The sequence below is a fragment of the Pinus tabuliformis genome, chromosome 5_1 (assembly GCF_031772625.1).
Source record: "Pinus tabuliformis cultivar Carrire ecotype Pingquan chromosome 5_1, CPIR1, whole genome shotgun sequence".
In the NCBI taxonomy this organism is placed as follows: domain Eukaryota; kingdom Viridiplantae; phylum Streptophyta; class Pinopsida; order Pinales; family Pinaceae; genus Pinus; species Pinus tabuliformis.
This window is the reverse complement of record NC_142305.1, coordinates 691163805-691190250: the sequence shown is the minus strand read 5'-3', so window position 1 is coordinate 691190250 and position 26446 is coordinate 691163805. Positions and strand designations below refer to the sequence as shown.

At 39.5% G+C, this 26446-nt stretch overlaps 1 protein-coding gene across 9 annotated transcripts in view; it reads left to right on the top strand.

The window, feature by feature from the left end:
* The window catches only part of ABCA1 (ATP-binding cassette A1), a 380643-nt gene that overhangs the window by 134018 nt on the left and 220179 nt on the right, over positions 1 to 26446 (top strand). For all 9 annotated transcript variants that reach the window (XM_089432768.1, XM_089432767.1, XM_089432762.1 and 6 more), the window contains one exon: positions 9048 to 9134. In XM_089432768.1, the coding sequence (XP_089288894.1) occupies positions 9048 to 9134 (87 nt within the window). The remainder of the gene's footprint in view (positions 1 to 9047; positions 9135 to 26446) is intronic.

Genomic DNA, 26446 nt, shown 5'->3' with positions numbered 1-26446 from the left:
AGGGGCTAACCCCTTTTCCATTACTTTTGGAAGTCCAATTCATCATTTTGGCACTTATGGACTTCATTAGGCTTCTTAGAGAGCCCAACGACATGCATTATTGATTATTCGACCTCTTGGGAGGCTTGTTATATTGTTTATGAGCTAGTTTGATGGGCTTGTCACCAAAAGATAGTTATTTACACATTATTTTAGTTGATGGGCTAATGTAGGCTCAAAATAGGTAATTCAAACTCTTGATGAGTGTATAAATAGGAGAGACATGAATTCATTTTGTATCATCACTTTGGATTGGAACATTCTTCTCTCTTGAGAATTTCAGACTTGTTCTTGGAGGATGAATTGGAGCATGTATGAATTTTGATGTTTGGATTGGAGAATCTTATCTTGGAACTTCTTTATTGTCAAATTATTGATGGTTGGATATGTTCTATTACATGCAAGTACACACATTTATTGCTATTCTTGTTTTACTTTGTCATATGCATTAGAATGGGATTTTCGCTATACTAGGGCTAATTGTTGCATTGCATAATTGTGAAGTTGTGGAATTATTGTTTCTATATAACATCTCTCAATGTATGGGCCATGCATGTTGAATGAAATCTCCTCGGGATAATTCTACCATGGAATTTATCTTGGTAAGCCATCTCTTTTTGCAAAGCGAAGTATAAAAGCTTTGAGGTCACTTCTTCTTGCCCTAAAGGCCAAGCGAAGTAGTCCTTAAGGCCTCCTTGACCGAGAAACGAAGTCCTTTCTCATCATTCTCATAGACTCCATTCTCCCCAAGGGATTAGGCACTGCTCTACCAATAGGTGATCACTTAAAGAACTATTTTCTTCACCTTTCCCTTTCTCTTCTAGGTCTAGCCAAGTTGGGTCACATAGGGCATCACTTTCCTGACAAAGTAGCCATAGAAAAAGTTCGATCTCCTAACCTCTACTGCGTTGGTGTGTCCTCAAGGCCTTCTCCAAATTTGAATTCATTTCGACACTGGGATATCCAAAGCCTTAGCTCTGAGATCAAATTTTGCCCTAGTGTTCCCTAGGCTAGCACCTCATGGGATCAATTTAACACCTTTTAAGTGGAAATTCTTGTCTTGATCCTTTCCTCTTTCTTGTCTGGGTTAAGATCATCATTGGTTGCTAGACTCTCTCCCCTTAACCTAGGCTAGGTCCACTTGGTCTCGTGTGGTCCCATACCTTTGAAAAATTAATTTTTCAAAAACCAAATGGGAAGTCAAGCTCAATAGGATTTTAGGGATTAGTAAGCTCCTTTACAAGGCATATTCCTTAAACCTAGCCCTTAAACATTCACTTCCTTCTCCTAGAAAGCTTTGTACCTTGCTTGAAGAGCAAGTTCCATTCTTAACCTCCTTCTAGGAAAAGGGTCATTAAGGTCACTTCACATCCATTTGTTGATTCATCCTTCATAAGTGAATTTCTATATATTGGGTCTCCTCCCATCAGTGAAAGTCCGTAAAGAGTAGGGAGCTTTAGCTGAGGTGACAATGGGCTATTGCTCCATTGTTGCCTTTGACCTAGCCGTTGCCCCTCTAGAATCCCCTTTTAGGACCCCTGCTAGTTTGAGCGGTAACAAGCCCTAGATGAGCCCCCTCCATCATTAAGGAACCCATGATTGTCTGTTAAATTTTAGGTATGTTCTATGCTTAGAGCAATTTATTTCAATTTTCACAGTTAGCTCAATATCTTTTCCAGATTAGCAATCACATCAGCATTAAAGTAAATTGTAGATAGAACATAAACATAAATCACAGAAGACAAGCCAAGACAAGAGGACACAAGATGTGGCGCTAGCCAGGGACAAACCCCAATGTGGGGAAACCCTTGATCAATTCTTCTTATATGTTCTTCAATAGTTCAACAGAGAGAGAGAGATAGTACGTTTACAACAGAAGTCAACACTTTGACTCATCTAGGTAAGAGCATAGATCATCTCTAAGAAGATGATACATGAGATCAGTTGAAGACATGCTGCTTCAACTGATTCTCCAAGGTGACTCCTTCACCTATCGTTGTGCTGCATTTCGTCATCATGCTGCACCTCACCGTGCTGCACCATGTTGCACCCATCATCACTATGTTGCATCTCATCATGCTTCATTAATCATGACTGTACCCATCACTGTACTGCATTATGTGCCATTGCTGCACCATGTTGCCATACTAACCTATGTGCTGGTTGCATCTTGCTTGCTTGTTGTCCCTAGCATGCTTGTTGTCCTTTGCATGCTAGCTGTCCCTTGCATGTTAGCTGTAACATTGGATGCTTGGTGTATTTGCTGCTAAGTACCATACAACTGTCCCAATGTTAGTTAGTTGTCCCTGGCATGCTGCTCTTCTTCAGAGACAGATGCTCTGGCTGTTCTGACAGTTTCGGCAATTTCGGCTATTCCCGGTAGTTCCGGCATTTCCGGCTATTCCCGGCAGTTCTGGCAGTTCCTGCTTTTTTGGCTTTTCCAGTAGTTCCGGTTTTTCCCGGCAGTTCTGGCAGTTCCCGACAGTTCTGGCAGTTTCGACAATTCCGACAATTTCGGCTATTCCTAGCAGTTCTTGTAGTTCTGGCTTTTCTCGGCAGTGCTCGGCAGCTCTCAGCAGTTTCGGCAGTTCTGACTTTTCCTGGCAGTTTTGGTAGTTCCGGCTTTTCCCGGTAGTTTCGACTTTTCCCGGTAGTTCCGGCTTTTCTCGACAGTTCCGACTATTTCCGACAGTTTCGGCAATTCCGGCTATTCTTGGCAGTTCCGGCAATTCCGGCTTCTGCCCTCTGGATTAGGGCAGCTTTATCTCTTAGGATCTCTCCTCCTACTAAAACCCAAAGACAAGTAGAGAGGAAGAGATCCCAAGTGTGTTGAAATGATTTGAAGGCCACCTCTATTTATACTAAAACATTGAGCACAAGTGGGGTTTATTTGGTTGTTGACCGACCTTGACGAATTGTCACATAACACAAATAAATTCATATCTCCATGAATACTTATCAGAATTGGATGATCTTTAGATCAATCCTACACCTCTTGATGAGAGGGATCCAAGAAAAATATCAGCGTCCATTAATAAAATGACCCACATGGAGTTTGGCCCTAGTTGCCAATTTTAACACCAACCCCTGGTGGGCAATAAACTACCATACTACTACCAACTCTGCGTCTACATTGCAACTACCTCTCATTTGTTGCTGTTGCAACTGAGAAGCATCAAAAATATTGAATCATTTGTCTTCAGTATGATGCATTTGTCTCCCCAGTCTTTGACAACGCATTTGCACTGTCACTAAAGACTCTGCACTGTTGCCAACTCTACACTGAGCCACCTGCTCTGTTGTTAACATTACACTGCGCTCCTCAGCATTTGACTACTACTAGTCTACAACTATCACTCTTGTACTGACTACATCAACTGCCACTGACCCATCTTGCTACTGAATATGTGGGCACTTCTGTAACCAGGTAATGATCCATGAGGTGAACTCAAGGACTCTACCCAATCTTTGTAGCTCTCTGGGACTACAACTCCAAGTCACCCCACTTCACTCCTCGAGGAATAGCTGCATACGTGAAAAATCTGATCTACTCATACCACTACTGCTACTGCAAGAATGAGTTTGATCTCTCAGATCTTGAAGCAGTAGCGTCCATAGGGTTGCTCACTCTGAAGCTAAACTCCCTCTGAGTCTCAATCTCCCTTTGGGAAATCTCTCTGCTCCCTCTTGGCAACGCGCACTTTCCTCCTGTACTGGAAACTGGACTATGTAGCTCTGCACTAGGAATATTTTGGCTAGAACTGCACGTACATATTGCAAATGGGAAATTCACACTTCCTATGTAACTACATTTAGCTCTGCAACTGTCTCCTGGGTACTGTTTGCAACTGTATAATGACAGATTGCGTCCACTGACACTGAACTTGCTATTATGATACTGTGGGCTCCTGTAGCAAAGGTGATGGTCCTGCTGCAACAATTTGGAATTGATCTCACTGATCTCCTTGTTGCAATTGCCTTGGACCCTGCCCATTTGGCAGACTGGAGTCTCATACTCCACCTCCTGGATCTGGTGCACAAGTATCTCCTTTCAAGCCTAGTCCTTGGTTGGGACCCTTCCTTTCTTTGCAACTCGCACTAGACAACTCACACTTCCTCCGACATCTTGCCTCTGACAACTGGAAGTCAATCTGCTGAACAGATTTGCATTCTGGCTAACTCTCATAGCCTCCTCTGGCAATCTCGTACTGTCATCCCTGCAGAGCTGCAAAATCTGGAAACTTAAAATTGGAGAAAATAAACCTTGAAAATCTCCCTCTTTCCCTCTACTTGGCTGCTGGAACTGTTATTCGCACCCCTTGCTAGAGTGAGAAAATATGCTTTCAGCTACTGCCAATTTGCTTGGAAAAAATCAAACTTCTGAAACTCGAGGTTCCTTGAGAGAAATCTTCCCTCTGCTGTGTGCTTTTCTCTTCCACCCGACGCTGATTGTGCAATTGCAAACTACTGCAAAACCCTGTGCGTTCAACCAGAAATCTGCTCAGCGAAAATTTAAGCTGTTGTTGCTCCCTTTGACTGCTGGAATCACTATTCCGGGCAACTCGAATTTTTTGCAAGCCTGTAACTGAAAATCGAACTCCTGGCCCACAAATTTGAACTGCCAATTTGGGTACTATGCAGCCTCTGAGAATTTCGGTCTGTTTCTCCCTTTGAGTAGCGAAATTCTCTCCTCCGCTTCTGAGCTTCCCAGCTAGTCACTCACACTCTGATACCATATGAAAATTCCAAAAACTGAAATCCTATTGCAACAACTGTATTAATTCTTCTAACTGATAAATTAATTATTTAGTTTATTGCTACGACAATATCAAATTAAACACACTGTAACCTTCACAAATAAAATTATGCAAAATATAAGTAGCGATGGAAACTGAGAAAATCTAGCACACACACAAAATAAAAATGACACCGTTATTTTTGGACAAATGTCCTTGGAAAAACCCAACTTGGGAAAATCGGTGCACCAAATGAGGGTTTTATTATTATGCAACAATGAGAAATTCTGAGTACAATAATATGGATGCCGAAATCTGGCTATCCTATAGAGAAAACACTGGCAAAAATATCTAGAGGGAATTTACCCTCACTCCAGGCAATTACGACACTGGACTGCCTCTGAACACATCTGATGTTATATAAACTAACACCGTTTGTGGCTTGGTCTACCTATACGGGGTCCTAGTCCTCTAGAGGGCCACATTGACACCTGTAGGGTGAGTGTTGAGATCCATGGGCCTCCACCATAGCACAGATTGCTTCATGGATCCCCAACACCACTCATTGATTGCTCGTGTTCCACCTTTTGGATGAGGATAATCCACCTGGTTCACCATGTGCAATTGACTCCACACTTGAACCATACACTTGGCAGATGATTTGGGTCTAGATGACATCATCCTAGCCCTTATAGATGGTTTACAGGCATTTTCGATCCACTTGCAGACCCATTAGGATGTCCCTGTGCCCCTCGCACCCACTTGGGGGCACCATAGGGATTTTCTTGGAAACAAGGGGCCAACCCCTTGCTCACTATTTTTGAGGTCCATTCTCACATCATGGCACACTCTAGACTTCATTAGGCCTCCTCAAAGGCCGAACGACTCACTTTATTGATCATTCTACCCTCTTGAGAGGCTTATTATTGTATTATTGAGCTATCTTGGTGGGCTTGTCACCAAGGGATGTTATTATTGCACATTATTTTATTATTTGGGGATTAGTTAGGCCAATTAGGCAAATCAAACTCATTAGTGATTGTATAAATACAAGTGAGGTGATTCATTTTCATCATCATCACTTTGGTCGGGTTATTAGCTCTTGAGAGAATTTCACATTCCCTTTTGGAGGACAAGTTTGGATTGCATGGATGAATTTTGATGTTTGGATCTATTTCTCTTGTCTTGGAGCTTGATTATTGACATAATTTGATCATTGGATATACTCATTTGTACACATAAGTAATATTTTCATGCTTATTCTTGTTATTTACTTTGTCACATGATTGCCGCTGGGATTTTTGCTATATAAGTCAAGAATTTACTGTTTTTCTATGCAAAATTGTGGAAATTTTCATTTTTTGTAGCATTGCATCATTGCATGGGCCATGTATGAATGGATGAATGTTCCTAGAGATTATTTTTTGCTAAATACATTTTGATAAGCCATAGATTATTGCATATCGAAGTATAAATACCTTAAGTAGTTGCTCTCTTGCCCTAATTCCATGCGAGGTTGCTTGAAGGCCTCCTTGATTGGGTAAATCCTTTCCAAACAATAAATTCTCCTTGACTTTATCTCTCCCAAAGGCAAGATACTAATCCATCCACTGGTGGTCACCTAAATGCTTATCTTTCTTGCCTCCTCTTTCTCTTTCTAGGCCTAGCCTTAATAGGTCACCTAGGGCATCACATAAATTCCATTGTAGCCATCAAACCACCTTGATTTTTGGTCCATAATTGCACTAGGGTTTCCTCTAGAAGCCCTTTAAATTTGAAGCAATTGTGACTGTGGGATCCTGAGTTATAACAAGCCCTAGCTCGAGGACCTTTTTCTTGCCCTAGGTTTCCATTGGCTAGTGTCCTCATTAGATCATTCTGTTCAATTCTCAAAAGAAAAGTTGTCCTTTGATGCTCTTCTCTTCCATAATTAGGTCAAGCCCCTCTGGTTGATCAACTCCATATCCTTGACCTAATTTTGGGTCCACTTGGTATTTTGTGTTTCCGCAACCTTACAACTCCAATTCCACAAAGATCATATAAAGATCAATTCTCCACAAGGATTTTTAGGTCTAGGAATCATCTTTACAAGATATACTCCCAAACCCTAGACTCAAGAATCCTCCTAGCCCTTTCTAGAGAGCATATCACCTTGCTTCCCGAGCAAGAAAGCCACATAATTGAGTCTCTCTTGTGAATAGGCATTAGGAATCACTCCTCATCCTTTTATTGATCTATTCATCCAGTGATTTCCCTTATACTGGGTCTCCTCTCATCGGTGAAAGTCCGTAAAGAGCAGGGAGCTTTAGCTGAGGTGACAGTGGGCTATCGCTCCATTGTTGCCCTTGACCTAGTAGTTGCTCTATAGGATGCCCTCCTAGGACCCTTGCTAGTTTGATTGGTAACAAGACCATTGTCTGCAATGTGTATTATTGGAAAAAAAAATCTCCTCTAGTTACTGCTAGATATGAGGGGGTCACACAACTGACTTCTACTATTAGTCAAAGCATCAATGTTACCCTTTCTAAGTTTGATGTTTTGTCATAGATTTTGTTTCTTGTCACTTTCCAACTCGAAATAAATTCCACTTCACTTGAAATAAATGCAATTGTACTCTTTCCATTGATGTATATCTTTTTTATTGTTGCAATAAAGATCAACCCCAAACCTCTTATTGAATGGATCCACATTCTCCCACACTCTATTAGTGTCTATATCTGATCATTTCTCACAACCTATCTTCAACTACCTTTGTGGCTTTTAGGAACACATTTGATGCAATTTGTTTTGGAGCAACACTAGGTTTATCTTGTGAATTTGTAGAGGAGTTGCTTGAGCTTTCCATTGTATTACCAATGATTGGAATTTTGAGAGGATAAAATTTAGAAAAAAAAAATGCCAATAAGAAGAGAATACGAGAAATTGCAAGTCATAAAATTGAATAAATTTATCCAGCTTAATGTTCAATCCAATATGTGATTGGATTGACTATATAACTCAAGTAATACTGCCCTAGGACACAACTACAACTTCAAAGACTCAAAAAGGATACACAACCCTCAATCCCTCATTGAAACAATTGCCATGGTCATAAACTGCTCAAATTTCGCTTTTGTTAAATGTGGAAAGAGTACAAAATTGTGTTTTCACATTGAGTTGTTAGCTTTTTTTGACATTTGGGTTTCTATTTTGTGTATGTCTTCTATTGTTGAAGCAACTCTATGTGATAATGGTTTATAAACAATCATTTATTGGCTAAAATTATGAACTGTTTATGGTCCTTTCTCATGTGAGAACCTTGTTTTGTATTGTTTCTTGGTACATTTCTTACATAAAAGGTATTGGTTTGTATTGGTTCTAATAGTTTAGCTTTTTCCATAGTGAAAGACTTGTGGCTGTGTGTTAACAATGGGCAAACAATAATTGATCACACCATAATTCAAACCCATTGATTTAATGCATGAAATCCCCTACCGTGAACCTCCTATGGCTAATAGTAGTATTATGCAGTGACAAGGTTTGCTTGCGATCAAAGTCTATCAAAACCCACTAGCCATGAAATTAGCAAGAATTTGTGACGGTCGAGAGATAAAATACACAGTTTCTGGATAAGAAGGGTTTGATTTCTATGAAGCTGAATGTTAGTCATGGATCTTCCACAATTCAAGAACGTATAGGATACCATCGTTGGACATGGAAGACTCATTATGTACCAAAGAAAGTACATTATTAATATCTTCCTTGAGATAAATATTTTTTTGTTTTGAACATTCTTTACCAAGTTTTGGGCCACTTTAGTGCCATATATATTGCTAATTTTCTTCTAGCCGTAAACTCATTTATTTTCATTATATTTATCCCAACTATGTATGTGGATATAGCTTTTGGATAATACACTAGACATAGCTAGGCTTTATTTTGTGGTAACTGAAAGAAGACAACTACGTTTTGCCTCTTTTGCATCTATGTTTTGTTTTTGTTTTTCTCCCTCTGTCTTTTTGGTTCTATTTGGTTTAGATATGTTTGTCATACGGTTTACATTGTCTTACAAAATACATCAAACATTCACTCACTCATTGTACTTGCATGTTGATTTGTATTTCAGTTCATTGTTCCATTGATTAGTTTTGGTCAGTTGTTGATATCAATTAAATTCTACTTTGCTTAAATAGAAGTATATGTTATGGTAGAATGATTCTTTATGGCTTTTGATTTAGGTTATGGGATGTGCATCACCTAATTTTTATTCACATGTTTGATCTTATCTATTAGGTGAAGGAGCATCTAGAAATTTTTGGCATTCTAAAGGGGATTGAAGATGATGTGTTAGGAAACGAAGTTGATCAGATGTTAAATGAAGTGAGTTCTTAGGTTACATTACCATTACTATTATTTTTCAGATTTATCATTATAGCGTCGGTTGCTAATACTTTTCCATATGTGGTTATCTACTAAGATAAATTCTTCATGAGATAATGCTATTACATGTTTGTTTCATAGCGACTTAACTCTTATTGTAAATCAGATAATATTACATGAGACAATACTATTACACGTTTGTTTCATAATGACTTAGCTGAAGTTGATCAGATGTTAAATGAAGTGAGTTGTCAGGTTACATTACCATTACTAATTTTTTTTCAGAATTTTCGTTGGTTGCTAATCTTTTTCCATATGTGGTTCTGTACTAAGATAATGCTTCAAGAGGCAATACTATTACATATTTGTTTCGTAGTGACTTAATTCTTACTATAATCTTTTTCCATATGTGCTTACGCTTCATGAGACAATACCATTACTTGTTTGTTTCGTAGTGACTTAATTCTTACTATCATCTTTTTCCATATATGGTTATCTACTAAGATAATGCTTCATGAGACAATACTGTTACATGTTTGTTTCATAGTGACTTAACTCTTACAATAAATATAGTGCATGTTACGACAAAGAACTTAAAGAAGAAAGTGATTGTACTCAAACTAAGTTACCGGAAAACGGATACAGGAACGGATACGGGTACGGGGTTTGAAACGGATACGACAAATTTTCAAACAATCTGGATACGATACGGCAGGAAACAGCACACACGCACACACACACACATATATATATATATATATATATATATATTTTAAAAATAAGAATTTCATATTACCATTCATATTTCAGAATCTAGATTATCATCTATGATCTATCATGATTCATCATCATCAATTCAACATTTGCCATAACCATTCAACATTGTCAACATCATTAACGATTATCAATAAAATTTGAATTGTGCCTCAAAGAAAAGCATAATATATTAATACATCCAAAAACAGTAAAACAGGGTTGATGAAACTTCAAGAAAATGGCAAGTAGTTAACTTTTTTTATATAACTTCAAGAACAGGTTCGAGGTTTCTCAATCGGAAACCAAGAGAGTGAATTTAGTAACTTGGAGAGAACTTCATCGGGAACAAACACATGTTAATCAAAACTACATGATGGCATAGTATTATAAAAACATCTGCACCAGAACAAATCACTGATTCTCCAGACAGAAAAAGATTTGCTTATTGCCATTAAGGTCCAAAATGAATTATTATTTTTATTTATTCTACAAGGCGTTGGAAAGAACTATAAATAGTTCAACCTACCTCACAAAATAAAATATTATTTTTATTTATTCTAACATATGTTGAGAGAATTATAAAAGTATCCTAAATGGGCGAAATAGATCAATAGAGCCTACACAAAACACAACATGAAGAAATTAGATGGACTTGGTGGCCACATCAATGCCCTTGATACTAGATAATGGGGATGGCCCCATCATGAGGTTGATCAAAACGCCATAATATGGACGGCTCTCTTTACAACGCTCAGGTCAACCACATGGTTAAATGAAAATCATCTCCTGTAAACCATATCTTCGTGGACCCGAAAACTGAACCTGTATTCGCGTCCTCAAAGACCAGAGTTCAACGAAAAAAGATGTAGCGTTGAAATACTTTTTGGCCCCTTCTAAGCTCGATGCATTAATTATATCAAAAAATCCCTTTAGCTGACCACCCATGAAATATCGAGCTCATAACTTGTTTTAACATGGTTCCGACCAATTTATCATACTCGGCCGCTGCATAAAAGATGTGGATTGTCAAGGTGCTTAGCTGTAATGTGAAGGCGGCCCATAAATTTTCCAGATTACCATTCATTTGGTTTAAGAAGCGATCCCTGATAAAATTTTTGATATACAATAATGGAATATGGCTGCCAGAAAAAATGGATGCGGTATTTGCGGACCTCAAAACAGTTTTTTTGCTGTAAAACGTTTAAAATTCTTCCAAATACGTTTTAGAATTTCAGAAAATGTTTTCAAATTTTTAAAACAGCACGTTTTTTCTACAAAAACGCCATTTGAAAAAAACGTCCCGTATCCAAAAACAAAAAACGGCACCAAAACGTTTTTCTGGCGTTTCGTTCTCGGATCCGTATCTGAAACGGGAAAACGCCGTTTCGGGGGTTAGGGTAGCCGTTTCCGGTAACTTAGTACTCAAACATCTATTTTAGCATCTGACTGGTTGCCTATTTTTTTGGACCAAAATCAATGCCCTAAAATTTGATGTTATATATGTGAATTAGATTTGTAAAAGCTTTTTCTCAGTTTCGGTTCATTTGATCTTCTCTTATATAAATTGTCACTTCAATTGTGGTGTGAAAGATACCTTATAGACCTTTTACTACTCTAGGTATTCAAATATTATGTAGATATCAACCTTTGTTAAACTGAATTCCCCTCCTTGAATGAAAAACAACACATTGTTGCAAAATAAAGCTTTCATGAATGGAAACATAATCAAAGTTTCAAACAACTTAAGCTACAACTTCTTATGTTCACTGTAATTCTTTTCATTATATTTGAGCACTAGAGACCCTTATTTAGTTTGATGTCTTATTAAATGCTTACTGTTCTAGGTTGTTAATATGAGAGAGAGATAGAGAGAGATGGGAGTGTAGGTATGAATGTGTTGTGGGGGTAGGGGCTTGATGAAGCAAGGAGCCAATAGTGGGATGCTTGCATGTGGGGTGGATGGGAGTACGATTATGCATGCGCTAAGACACATAGGCTCAAGTGAGGGACATATGATTGTGGTTGAAAAGCATAGAGAATATGTGGCCATACAAATGGCATGACTGATCGTATAAGCAAAGGAAAACAACATTTAGTCAATGGGCTAGGTCCTTGATGGGGAATCCTAGTGAGGAAGGGAAAAGTTGTGATTGAGGGCATTTATGGGTTTCCTTTGTCAGTTTGGATAATTCATATTGGGAAGGAAGCTATCTAGATGACCACTTTCCTCCACACTGCATTACCCTTATTGCTTGGATAGTGATGCCATTATATGAGATGTGGTTTGGTCGCTAAATGCCAAATTTTTGGGGTCAGGGTTTCCAGATTGCACAAATCCAAGGAAGAGTAGTTACTCCTTCCTTCAATGGGGAATGTGTTTTCCATGGAGGGGGAGCTGGCCTACTAGCATCCTAAGGCACCTAGACTGAGGCCTCTTGACCCCTTCTAGGGCTGTGACCTAGCCTTAGTGAGGCTGTGTCCCTCTTCACAACTCTTTGTCCATAGTGTTACCCACCAAAAGTGGATGACCTCATAGGAGAAATTTTCTTGTAGTTATCTCTTTAGCCAACAAGCAACAACCCTTGAGATCCACCAATGTAGCCACATTGTGCGATTTGATCTCCGCTCCATACATCAGTCATATGTCCCCTCGTGCATCTGTCGAGAGCATGTGTTAGAAGGTGGGCAATCCAACCCAAAAGGTATGTTTTTCATTGTGCAATTGGGTGCTTATGCTTGTTTTTCTTGGGAATCTAGGTCATGGATTATTTGGTGACTTGGAAGGAAGGGCTTTGACTGTGGTTTTGTTCCCTCAGCTTAAATCAGGGGTTAATCCTCAGTGCTAGTCCCATGGGATATCCCCTATTGACATATGGTTTTAGGAAGGGCATTACTGGGGAAACCTTGATTTTGGTCGCATGGTCCTGTTTTCGCGTTCCACATTTTTCATTCCCGTCTACACATTATAAGCCCTATTTCATCATTTTCCTTCTCTGGGTCCACAATGCACTGGCACACCCCCTCCCCTTGTCCACATGTATGGGTTAGGCTTGGAAGTGTTGCCCTGACGGTTGATGTAGCTAAAAGAACGTTAAAAGCATATCATGGCCACAAGCAAGAAACAAAAGGAAAGAATATTGTAAACTGCTAAAGATGGTTGGGAAACTTAACATAGCACGTGGGAAAAATCAAAACATGAGCTCTACCTCTTTATCATGGCTATCACCTTGGTTCCTAGGGCCCCAGGAGTGGCCCCACATCATTATGGAGCCCATGCATGTCCCAACCCCTGGTGGGTGATGAACTACCCCACATTAAGGGGGCAATAACTACTTTACATCATACACAACATGCTCTAATTTCCTAGAGGGTCGAGTAGTAATACAAAGAAAAATTCAAGAAAAGGCAAAAGGAAAATAAAGAGGGGTGGAATAAAAAGGTCAGGGTAACTCATGTATCCATGATTTCTCCCTCCTACATCTATACTCCCAATATGTGGACATCCCTCATTATTGCTATCCTTGAACCCATGGCATTTGGCCTTGAGACCCCTGTGACCCCATCTATTTCATCATCATTCATATGCCACCTATCAATTGAAGGGTGTACTAGGCACCTGTTTTTCCCCTTAGGGGTTGGGAGTACCTAATAGGGTTGTTTATTAACTACTCCTACCTAGGGAGGTAGCACTATTACAAGATTAAAGCCCCAAATTTGGAAGGGAAGCGCAATATGGAGTCTCACTATGCCCCTGGTTAACAAGCTTGGTTCACTTAAATGCACTTTGTACTTGATGGTGAGGATGCAACAATGGAAATTATAGGCAACTGACAGGTGGTTTCGGCATGGGTTGGGCAACGTAATTAAGGCCCATGTCTAACATAGGATCATATGGACACCCTAGGGGAAGCGTTGAGAGCCATGGGACTCTCATCTGTGTAGAGCATCATTTCATGCCATGGGCACCTTCAACACCCTCAACAATCTGCTCATTTCCCCCACACTATTCACGAGATGATGCACTTGAACCAGTGTGCCCTGGCCGACCTAGCATGTACCATGTGATGTGGCAGCTGATCCAAGGCCCAAAGGTGGTTTGTCTCACCCCTTGAGACATGGGAGGACAAGCACCATCGTCAGATCCCTAAGTATTGGAGCATTACATGCTATTTTATCGTCAGGAGACCCATGAGACCAATTTTTGTGCCCCAAACACATTGGGGCCCCACATGATGACTTACATGGAGATTAAGGGGTCATCCCCTAGTTCAAGATTTATGGAGCTCTCTCCCACATTTTGGCACGAAGAGGACTCAACGTGGCCCTCCAACGACACTACATCAACATGACGTCATCATTTCGACTGTAATTTGGATGGATAATTTGAAATTTTGTAAAGCTACTTGGTCTGCTTGTGACCAAGGGATGCCTCTTGCCCATTTTTTATAATGTAGAGGGGCTTAGGCTAATAATTTGACCTAGTAGGACTCATTTAAATATAACTTAAGTTCACTTTATTGGATCATCATTGCACTTGGGAATTTCGGCCTTCTTGGCAAATTCGCACTTGTTCTTGGTTTGGCTATTGGATGATCTTGGATGCATTTTGATAGCAATCTTCATCTTCTTTGTAGTTATCCCATGAATTGTGGATTGATATATCATATTGTCATCTTGTAAGTTCTTTTGGAAATAATGTCTAATGTATGGAATTGTTGCAACTAGGTTAATGCTATATTGTTCTCTAATTATTGAAGATTTATTTTTGAAAGCTATTTGGTTGGCAATTGCATATGTTACTCATGATATGACATGTGATGGATGTTCCTAGTTGTGATATATTGTTTTTCTCCATAAAACTCCATAATTCTTGAGCGGGCAATTGTTGAGGGTTGGTACATAGGGCATCAATTCTTGACCGCCTTAAAGACAAGTTTAGTTGATCTAAAGCATCTAGGACTCCATATGCCCAAAGGACAAGGCGCTGGTCCAAGCCTTTGGTGATCAACTTCACTTTTTCTCAATATTTCTCTTCTAAATTTCGGTCCCCTTGAATAGGACAACTAGGCTAGGGCATAGAACGAATTGCATTAGAGGGAGAATTGGTGGATTCTAGGAGCACATACTTCAAGCCTAGGGTGTTGCCTACAAGACCTCAAGTTTGATAAGTTTCTCTTAGGTTTTCACCCATAAAATCTCTTTCCCTAGGTGTGCCCTAGAAGGGAAACCCTAGTTTGCATTTCCTTGACTCCGGGACTTCTTTGAGGGTTGTATGAGTTGAGTACGCTATGGCGTAAATCATAATAAGCTCTATGAGGGAGTACCTTTGTCCATGATAATTCACGAAACCCTAGATCTTGTGTAAGTTCTTTCTAGGTCTCTTAGAGGGAGCAAAGTACCTTTTGAAGTGCCATATCATCACATAGAGCTTCCCTTGAGAGGTCCTACCTCTTCACATAGGACCATAAAGCCTCTAATATCCATCAAAAGGTGATTATCATTCTACCGAGACTCCTCCCATCGTTGAAAGTCCGTAAAGAGCAGGGGACATTGGCTGAGGTGACAGTGGGCCATTGTCCCATTATTATCACTTAGTCTAGCTCTTTGGACATATAAGCTTTCCCTCCTTGGGGCTTGCTAGATTGTGCGGTAACATTTTTGGCACCATTGTTGGGGAGGAAGCTAGTCTACCTTCTGGGTCAAATAATTGAAGAGGTGATTCTTTTAACAACAATATAGACCCTCTCCCAGCGACTCCATTGGAAGAACGAAGCCCTTGTTCTTCATTGAGCTTCAAAGTTCAATGCTTGTAGGGTGAAGCAAGCATTCTTTAAGGAAAATGTCATTCGCCCTGACAACTCCCATGTCATTGATATATAAAGACCAACAACATGCTGATCAAGTCTTTTCCTGCCTTGGATATACCATGGATTCCACAATAGCCAAAATTGGAATACATGAATGATATGCCAATATTCGATGGGGATCCACTTTCAGCATCAATCATATAGTAAGGTTCAAGGCTCAACATAACCCAACCTCATGACAAGATGGAATTGTTTGTCTTATCTATTGCTCCAGATACTGATTGGGTTGAATCATATGAGTTTAGAAGCATTTCCTCTTTCTCTATCTTGTTTTTGTGTTTCTTTTTGCATCAAGGACCAAGTTTTCAAATTGTTTAGAAGCATGCCAAATCTTAGACATGACCAAAGAGGAAGAGCTCATGGAGTATACCAATGAGCTTCAAAGTTCAATGCTTGTTGGGTGAAGAAAGCATTTTTTAAAGAAAATTTCATTCTCCTTGGCGACTCCCATGTCATTGATATGTAAAGTTAAACAACATGCTGATTAAGTCTTTTCCTGCCTTAGATATACCATGGATCTCACAATACCCAAAATTGGAATACTTGAAGGATATGCCAATATTCGATGGGGATCCATTTTCAACAACCAATCATATAGTAAGGTTCATAAGGTATACTTCAAGACTCAACATAACCCAACCTCATGACAAGATGGAAATGTTTGTTCTATCTATTGCTTCGGATACCGATTGGCTTGAATCATATGAGCCTAGAAGCATTTCCTCTTTCTCTATGTTGGTTTCATGTTTCTTTTTGCATCAAGGACCAAGTTTTCAAACCCTTGAAGAAGCATGTCAAATCTTGGACATAGCCCAAGAGGAAGAGCTCATTGAGTATACCAATGAGGTTGAAGGAGAATACGTTGAGCTTGGTTCCTCTTTGGATCGTCAAGATGGGAACATTGATAAAGATCTTGAGGATGAGCCTGCCAAACATTGGATTTTGATTTTCAAGAGGAAGCCTTTATTGAATTTTAGGAAGAAGAGGATCCCTTTCTAGGTCATCAAGATGAAATCATTGATGAAGACATTAAGGGAGATCTTGAATGGGAGCATGATAAGGATTTTGATGAAGAGGGTTCCTTAGAAAGTACAATTGAAGATAGCCCCATCTTTTTCAAGGATGTTATCCCTAACATTGTACATATCAAGGACCTTGAGAAAGATAACCCTAATAAGCCCTTGGACATTGGCATTAGTTATTACCTGCATATTGAAGAAGGAAAGTGGGATATCACTGGCCCTTGTTTTGACAAGGACCCTATCTATGGTATCGATGATGACATCAATAAAAACCTTGTTTTTCCCTACCTTCCTTATGATTCAGGAGGTGTATTCAAGCCATCCATGGACCCTTTTATCATTCCTCGACACACGATCATTAATGATGATGAGCCTAGGTCATTTCCCCATTTTGAATATGATCATGAGGGAAAACAACTTATTTGTTGTGATCCTTCATGCTAGCCATCCCTTCATCCTTCTCATCATGTTCCTAAGGACCCCATGAAGCATGGCACCACTAAAGAGACTTTTGAGGAGTGCTTGAGCAAAGTATTGGGACTTCGCTTCACAAGGAGCAAAGTGGATCATTATGTGTATTTCAAATTAATTGGTGATCATCTTATTTATTTGGTCTGATATGTGGATGATATATTGGTTATTGGAAATGATAGGGAAATCATCCAAGAAGTGAAAACCCAATTGTCTTTTAAATTTGATATGAATGATCTTGGTGTCGCAAATTTCATTTGGGCATGAAAATTAAAAGAGATCAAGAAGACAAGAAACTCTTTGTTAAATAAGAATAAGTATGTTAAAACAATATTATAGAGATTTAATATGCAAGAATTTAATCTAGTAAAGGTGCCTATTCTTGTAGACGTAAAGTTCTTTGCATATTGTTAGAATTCCTTCAAACCTAGAACCCGACACTTGATTCCTTGTAGTTTAATAATCTACTGATTAACTACACAATCAGGTACATTAACACAAATTCAACAGAATCAAAATATACCATTCTCAATCATAGTTCTTCATTAAATTCTTCACAACTTGCTTGGGCTTCCTTCCTAGGAAAATGTCCAACTATGGAAAATACATACAACAATTGGATCTGATCCAACTGATCAAGCCCTCCTCGACTAATCTAGATATCTTTACTGCCCCCTTCTTGGATCCAACACACTAGAGTATCACACTCCTCACTGAGATGTCTCTCTCTCAACCATGTGCTGTTGCATGGTGTGTCTTCTCCTTCTCCTTAACCTTGCTTTTATAATTATACATTGTTGGAATTGTAGCAAGAAAATGCTTCATTTGACTTGTGTCTTAGTTAAATGGAGAAATTCAATTTTCCACATCAGCAAGATGACTTGGATTGGAGTTAGCTGGAGTGACATGGCTTTTTCTCCTAGTTAAGTTAGTAAATTCGAGTTATAGGCTAGAAGTAGAGTTGTGCATGGGTTGATTGCTAAAATTTAGCAATCTAGTGGAGTTATTGTTAGTTAAACTCAATTAACTGAGCTCTAGTCTTTAGTGGAGTCAGTGGGAGTTTAGTTGAGTAGTCCTATTCTTTAGGAACCAATTTCGTCAAGAATTGCGCAAGGAAATAGGAGTAGGAGGCCAAGGTTTGGCTAAGTATTTTGCAGAGCAATCTCAGGAGGAGTTCAGAATTGTAGTATAGGGTGTGCTTCATGTGTGAAGCAAGACATTGTAATTGATCAATTTTTTCTCATCTAATATAGTACAAACAGAGGAAGGGTTTTTCCCACTTGGGTTTCCTTGTAAAATCATTGTGTTCCTTGTGTTTTAATGGTTGCATGTTATTGCATGTGTTTCTATCGTGTGTTTTCCTTTCTGCAGAATAGTAGAAGAAATTTCTGTCTCTTGATTTTAGTTCGATTTCATTAGCAGCAGAAAATTTCTTGCAATTTCTACATACATTAGGCTAAATCCCTAATTCTAATCTCCAAAGTGAATGATAGTCGAGATTAGATCTTACCTCACCTGAGATTAATGGCTGCGTTAAGACAATCACTAAAGTAAATAATTTACTTTTCCTAATTTTACTTTAGCTTAATAAACCAACATTATAATTATGTACTTTTCTAACTCTATCTTAGGTTAAGTTACATTAGCAACTTGCTCACACTTGAGCAAGTGTTCTAAGGAGATCTTGTGGGTGACTTCTACATGTCTATATGCTTAGGCCTCTGCAGAAGTACTTGCCCGAGCTACAAACATCATCACACCCTCTTAGTAAGGGAGGTACTTCTTCCACTTGGAATTGACTTTGATTCTGGAATTGCATCTACTGGCTTGGTTGCTTGCTCTAAACTAGAAGCCTTCCCTGCCATCTGGTCTGGAAACATCCTCAAAATTTTGTTGTCCTTGGCTTGATTCACAGGGGCCTCCCTCTCCTAAACATCTTGTAAGGTCATCTCGTATCAAGAGACCTTTTTGACATATTTGGAGGAATTTCTCAACTTCTCCTCCAATTTTTTACTTGAAGGCTGACTCCCTTTGAGCTTCTCAACATTTGGAGCTACCTGGTTGTTGTTCTCTATCACTGCTTTGGTTTGTGCCATCGATCGAATAGGTTGGATGGCCCTCTAGCCTATACATGTTGCTCTCTATAACTCCTATGACATGTCCCTCATCAGAGCTAGATACATTGGGCATGATCAATACCTTCCCCTCCTAGAATGCTACACAAATTTCATTTTTCTCCATCATAGAGAGTGAGAGAAAACTCCACTTGAGTTTTGGCATCCACAACACGTTCTTTACTTCCATCTTGCCTTCTGACTCAAGTTGGAATCATTGTTCCAACCCCTTACTACATGTTTGGTATCAACACCAAACTCCACATGGAGTTACGAGTCCTGCTCAATCAGGTTGTCAAACTGTTCTCGTGCTCTTGTCATATGCCTTGTGGCTCCGTTGGCTAGTAGTTACACACCTACTAGTAATGTGCTTGAGGTAAGGTAGGAAATAAGTACGAATTTTGTTTAAAACTTCTTGGACAAATCCTCCTGTTTTTAAGATTCGGCTAGCTCGGAACTGATTCGGCTGAGTTGGTCCGAGTCAAGGCCTCACCGGGTCGACTCAGCTAGTGAACTGGTTAGGCCGACCGGGTTATTACCGAGCCGACCGAGTCCAAGCCTACTCGGCCAGGTTGGATGACAACGACCCGTGAATTAAAAAAAACGATTTTTTTTTTAAATTCTTTTGTTTTGGGGGACTCCAAGGTTTTCACGATGATACTTTAATGGTTTTTTGTCCCTAAATAAGTTTATCTTGCTTGATCTTGAGAGGTTTGTTTAGGTGGTATCACATATGTAGTAGAGATTCCTTAAGGGATAGCTTCATTCTTCTTCAAAACCTTCCAATAGGTTCTTTGCCCCTTTCTTAAAGCAAACCTAACTTTGTGGCCCCAACCTTGGCCCTTCAAAGATGAGCATCGAGCCTTGAGTTGATTCCACGTGATGCTACACCCCTTGTTGAGCTTCCAAATGCTAAAACACTAAACTTAAAAGCTTGGATGTTGGACTATTTATTGATATGCCCAAATCAACTGAAGATGCCCCATAGCTGGCCTTGACCCTATTTTGGTGGATGGTGTCTTCTTCCAAAGCATAGATGAGGATGGTTATCATTGAGATGACTTAGGAGGGCTAGCACATCCCTCTTTGATTCCAATGCTTACCCTTAGGGGTGCCATGTCACTCACATGCTTGAAAAGGGTGACATAGGGTCTCTCCTAGATGACATCATGGTGGAGGATGCACCTTTTGAAGATGTACACATGCACTTTGGGACTTTCTTGGAGTGAGGAACACTCTTGGACCCTTGTATTAGTTCTTTGATGACCTACAATCTATTTTGGAGGATAACGCCATTTCTAGACTCCTTGGTTATTTGTTTTTGTTTTGATCTCTATATCATCATCATGTATGTATTGGACAGTGCACAGGGTGCCATTTTGATATAATGGATATATTGATGAGCCTACTTTGATCATATGTTGTCTTCTATCTATATTCTAATGTTGTGTGTTTGGAAACATGAATGAAAATCTTTAAAATTATGTTTTTTTATAAAAAAATAAATATTTAATGTATTTTTTACAACGACCGAGTCATTGAAATTGAGCTGACCGAGTCGATACCGAGTCGGAGTCGGAGTTTTAAAACATTGCCAACCCAACTACACCTGGCTACGTGCCCTTTTCCCCTTTCTTCCTCTTCAGACATTGTGAAGAATACTGCCTCATCTTATGAATGGCAAAACAATTGACCTTAGTCATACCCTTATTTTTACGCTATGAGGTTGACTCATCACCCATATTACTTGAACCTTTACTCTTGTTGCTTGACTAGAACGAGAAAGGCTCTCATTATTCCCATTCTTCTTCTGTCCTCTAGACAATGATTTCTCCCATATCTCCTTTTGGGTTAAGTCATTCCATAGTTGGTTGCAATCAGGTAGCTTTTCTCTTGCTAGAATGCTTGTCACAAAGGTAGCCAAGGGTTTTGAGAACTTGCTCAGGCCTGTCATTACAAGCTCATCATTTGGCAGGGCTAGCCCAATAGCTCCAACTGTATCTCGAACTTGCTGAACCTTAGTGAGGTATGATGACACGATATATGATTCAGTGATCTTGGTGTTCATGAGCTTCTCCCTTAACACCATTTTCTGATTCTGATTGTCACTCTGATATAGGCTTATAAGAGCAGTCCACATCTCATGTGCACTATTCTTCCTTGATATGTGAGGGATCACATGACCCTTCACGCCATCCATGATGATACTTTTGGTTGTCTCATCTTTTATTTCATTGGTTTCTAGAGCTGTAGCGTATAAAGGAGCTGTAACTTGGGTGTTTAGAAACTCTCATAGGTTGTTCTCCTTGAGAACTAGTGCTATTCTCTCCTTCCATGGACTGAAGTTGTAGGCCTCATCCAACTTGCCCTCGTACCTTAGACCGGTTGATGCCATCCCGAAATCAGAAAATCGCTCAAAATTTCTAGTTGTTACCCACTAATTGGTATGGTCTCCCTCTGTGTCTTGAAGGGTTGACGTCCACCATTACTATTGGCTACAATTCTATGACTTATCATTGTCGCTAGCTACCTGTCTAGGCACGAATACCAATTTTTAGATAGACTCACAATCCTCCTTAAGCTGGCTGGTTTTCTATTTGGTTGCTGGGTGCTACCCACAATAGCCGTTGGCTGCTTCCTCTACAGCTTGTACTCTACTTTCCATGGTTTTGGCGAATCTACTGCATTAGCCTCCTTTGTTGCTGCTGCACGGTATTCCTAACCTGATCGCTCATTGTGGTATGAAATTTCTCTATTGGTCTCAACTACAAAGCTTGTCGCCGTATTTTTACATGCAACTGGCTGTACACTGCTCCTGTGCAAACCCTTGCTGATGCCTAGACACTTTTTGCCGACTCTACCTCCTCTTTCGCATCCTGGCCAACAAGTCCCTACGTCCCTGTTCGACTTATGGTCATGGTCATCTCCACTACCTAACCTTGTTTGCTTCCTGTTCACGTCTCGACAACTGTTTGCTGCCTAACCACTATCATCGTATGTTTACCTTGGCCTGTGATCTTTGTCGACAACTGTCTACTGCTTGGCAACTGTTGCCCTATGGTTACCTTGGCCAATGATCTCTGCCAATTGCTGCTTCGACGACTGGCTATGTATCGCTTAGTGCAACGACGAGTTGAGTGGGTTTAATGACCCACTAAGGTTGTGGATGCCCACCCAATTTTTATTTTAAATTTTTGTCTGTTTAGTCAAACTGTACGACCAATTTCTTCGGCCGGCCTTCAAACATTTTTTTGCTCGTATGATCACCACTGAATTTGGCCTCGACGATCCTGTACGAAATTGGTGGTTGTGACTCATCGACCGATACTCTTTGGAGTTTATGTTTTGATACCATACTAGAATTCCTGTAAACCTAGTATCCATCACTTAATTATTAGCGGATTACAATCTACTTATGAATTTCACAGCTAGGTTCATTAACACAAAATTTTAGTGGAAGCAAAATATACTAGTCTCAGTCACGAAAAGAAGACACAATAGATTCTACCCAACCACAATTCTTCATTAAATTTTTCAGAATTTACTTGGGCTTTGTTCCTGGGAAAATGGCTTTGATTGAGGAAATACATATAACAACTGGGTCTGATCTAGATGATTAAGCTCTCCTTGGTTGATATGGATCTCCTTGTTTCCCCCTTCCTTGGATTGAACACACTAAAATGTCACACTCCTCATTGAGATGTCTGGCTCGATCTTGCGCTGCTTTATGGTGTGTCTTCTCCTTCTCGTTAGCCTTGGTTTTATAACTTTACATTGAGCTAAATCCCTAACCCTAATCTCAAAAGTGATTGACTACTGAGAGATTTCGTCCAATTTGAGAGCGAGAGCTGAGATTAGAGCATAATCAATAAAGTAAATAATTTACTTTTCCTAAGTTTACTTTAGCTTAATAAGCCAACATAATAATTACATGCTTTCTTGAGTCTAACTAAGGGTAAGTTATATTAGCAGCTTGCTCACACTTGAGCACGTGTTCTAGGAGATCTTGCAGGTGACTTCTACAAGCCTAAAGACTTTGGCTTGTGTAGAAGTACCTTCTTGAGCTATAAACATCAACACATATTAGTGTGCAAAGACACATGAAGATGGAGAAGACATGTCTTGTGTTCTGTATGCCAATACGGTTGAAAGTTTGATGTATGAAATGGTCTGTGCTAGATTGGACATTGCACATGTAGTGGGAGTATTGAGCAAGTATATGTCAAAACCAAGGAAGGGGCATTGGACAACAATAAATAGGGTTTTCAAGTATTTGTGTGGTACTACTGGTTATGGATTATGCTACTAAAGAAGACTAGGATTGGGAAAAGTGTTGGATATTCATGGTTTTGTTGATGTAGACTACGCCGGAGATTTGGATCACAAAAGATCTACAAGTGGGTATGTGTTTAACATATTTGGAGGATGAATCAGTTGGATGAAAAAGAGACAATCTGTAGTGTCACTATCAACTATAGAAACTGAATACATGGCAGCCACTCATCAAGCAAGGAAGCAATATGGTTATAGAGATTATGTTCAGGTATTAGGTTGGTACAACAAACTATGAGGATAGATTGCAATAGTGAGGGTGCAATCTTCTTGGAAAAGAGCCTAGGTTATCATCCTTGGACAAAACATATTGATGTTTAGTTTTACTTTGTGAGAGATATGGTTGAAGACAAGACAATGCTTCTGGAAAAGGTGGACACTTTGAAGAATGTTGTCGATTTGTTAACAAAATTCCTGAGCACTAAGAATTTCTCTTGGTGTAGAGAAACGATGGGAATTGATGGCTTGTATTGTTGATCATATACTCCTGCAATCCCTTTTGTGCAAACAAACTAACAATTGGGAGAATGTTGGGTATATTTTATATTCTTTACATGACTACCTCTGCACTGCATGTTGCGTCGCGCACAATGCATTTGAAATTGTTTTTTGGGTTGGTTTTTGCATTTGTTTTTGGCAAATTTTGGCTCATGATTTTCACCTTTAGTTGTTTTGTGGCACATGGTGGTTCAACCCATGGTTTTGTAATTTTGCTTAAAGAACTATGATTGTATTGTAATCTAGGGAAAATAAATTGGCAGTTTATGGATGCTACAAGATATACATATTGTATTACAATGCTGATAATATCGTTGAGATATCGATGATTTTCGGAAATATTGCGATATTTTCGACGAGCCTAAATATCGCAGAGAAAATATCGCGATATTTCCTCTCCCGAAAATATCGTAATATTTCCGAGAAATTGCCGATATCTCGGCAAAATATCGCGCGAGAATAGGAACTATCGTCGGGCGGGCTAGGCTGCAACTAGAAAAAGGAAATTTCTCAATTTTTTTTCCTCATTTTGGTTTTCGAGTGTTGGAGAAGGAAGGGGAAGAGCATTGTGGTGGTTGTCAAGGAGGGATAGAGGATCAAACAACCATTTTCACCACCAACTAAGAATTTTTTGTGTATCAAAGATTGAAGAACAGTGAGACAAACTCCATTTCTTCCATTAACAGGGATGTTCTTAAAAACCCCTATGTTAATGATTTTTTTCATAGATTTAGGGTTATGCTTGCTTGCCTCTTTGCCTACCAACACTTCTTTTTTTTTCTCTCATTTGCTATGATTTTCATGCCCATGAGCCAATGCAAGGGTTTTCTCCATATTTGGACATCAAACTCCATTTCTTTTTAAAACTTTCTTATGCACCCTCTTATTGCCATTTTTCATTGGATTCACATTGCAAATAATGTAGAAAAAAAATTAATTTTTAAAATGAGGTGGTTATTACTTATTATTTTTTGTGTATGGGTGTTTAAAATTTAATCATTAATGCTAATTTTTTGTTTTTTTGGTGCCCTAGGTTTGAATTAGCTCACTACAAATATGCTAAAAGCCTTGGACAAATCAGGCATATATATCATGCAAATTGTGTGGGACCGGATGACAGGAGGGTTTGCGCGATTGAAATACCATCTGGTTAGACTCCTTGGACATGATGTTGGGCTTTGTACAATTCTAGTGCGGAGCCTATACAAAAAGCTCTTGAAGCAGTGGATGAAAGAGACAGAAAGAAGGAAGAGGCGAAAAGAAACAAGGCTGAACGTGTAGGTAGATCTTTTGGGATATCTTCTTCTGATTTTGAGGCTGAGGGAAGTGGGAGGGGCTCCACAACGTCACCTGCTACTACTAGTGCTAATGTTAGTGGGAGTGGGAGGTCATCATTTTTTTGTTCCATGAACAAGACATGGAGCACAACCTTCCATAAAATCAATTGTTAAAAAAAGCGAGAAGCAAGAAGCAGATAGAGTTATAGTGAGGTGTCTTTTCTGGAGTGACTTACCTCTCAGCATCACCAGAACCAATCCATTTTGGCAACCAATGTGTGATGCTATTGCTGTTGTGGGCCCAGAGTACGAAAGTGGAGTTGCGGGGGCCAATCCTTCAAGTAGAAAAGCTGGACATCAACTCTAGATTGGCGGAGTTAAAACAGACATGGGAAGTGTTTGGATGCACAGTGTGTGAAAATATTATGCTGCAGTGATTGATTTATTTCTCCTACTTATTTACAATACTAAGTTATTTAGCAATGCTTCAATAAATATCAAAATAAATACAGTGCAGACTTCACAAATTATGAACCGAGAAAAGCAAGAGAAACACCAACACATGAACAATCACATTGACACACTTGTTTTTGGATAATAGCCCCCGGAAAACCCAATGTGGGAAAATCGGTGCAACAGATCTGAGGGTTTCTATTATTGGCAGTGAATTTTTGAATACAATCTGGATGCCCCAGAGAAATGGCAATCCACACAGAGAAGATAACTGATAGAAAAATAGTGAGAGTTTTCTCACACTGAATCTGGAGATTTTGCATTGGCCCTAGCGCTTGGATGACCCATTGCGCAGTCTCTGCGTGAGCCTACGCAGTCACTACGTGGATACTCCCTCCAACTGTGTTACCCTTGTTGTTGTTGCGTCTATCGCTGAGAAATCGAGATTTCATCTGTCAATCACTCACAGTGATTCCCGACACTGATCTCTGCTATCTCCCAACAATTCTACGTCAACCTCCT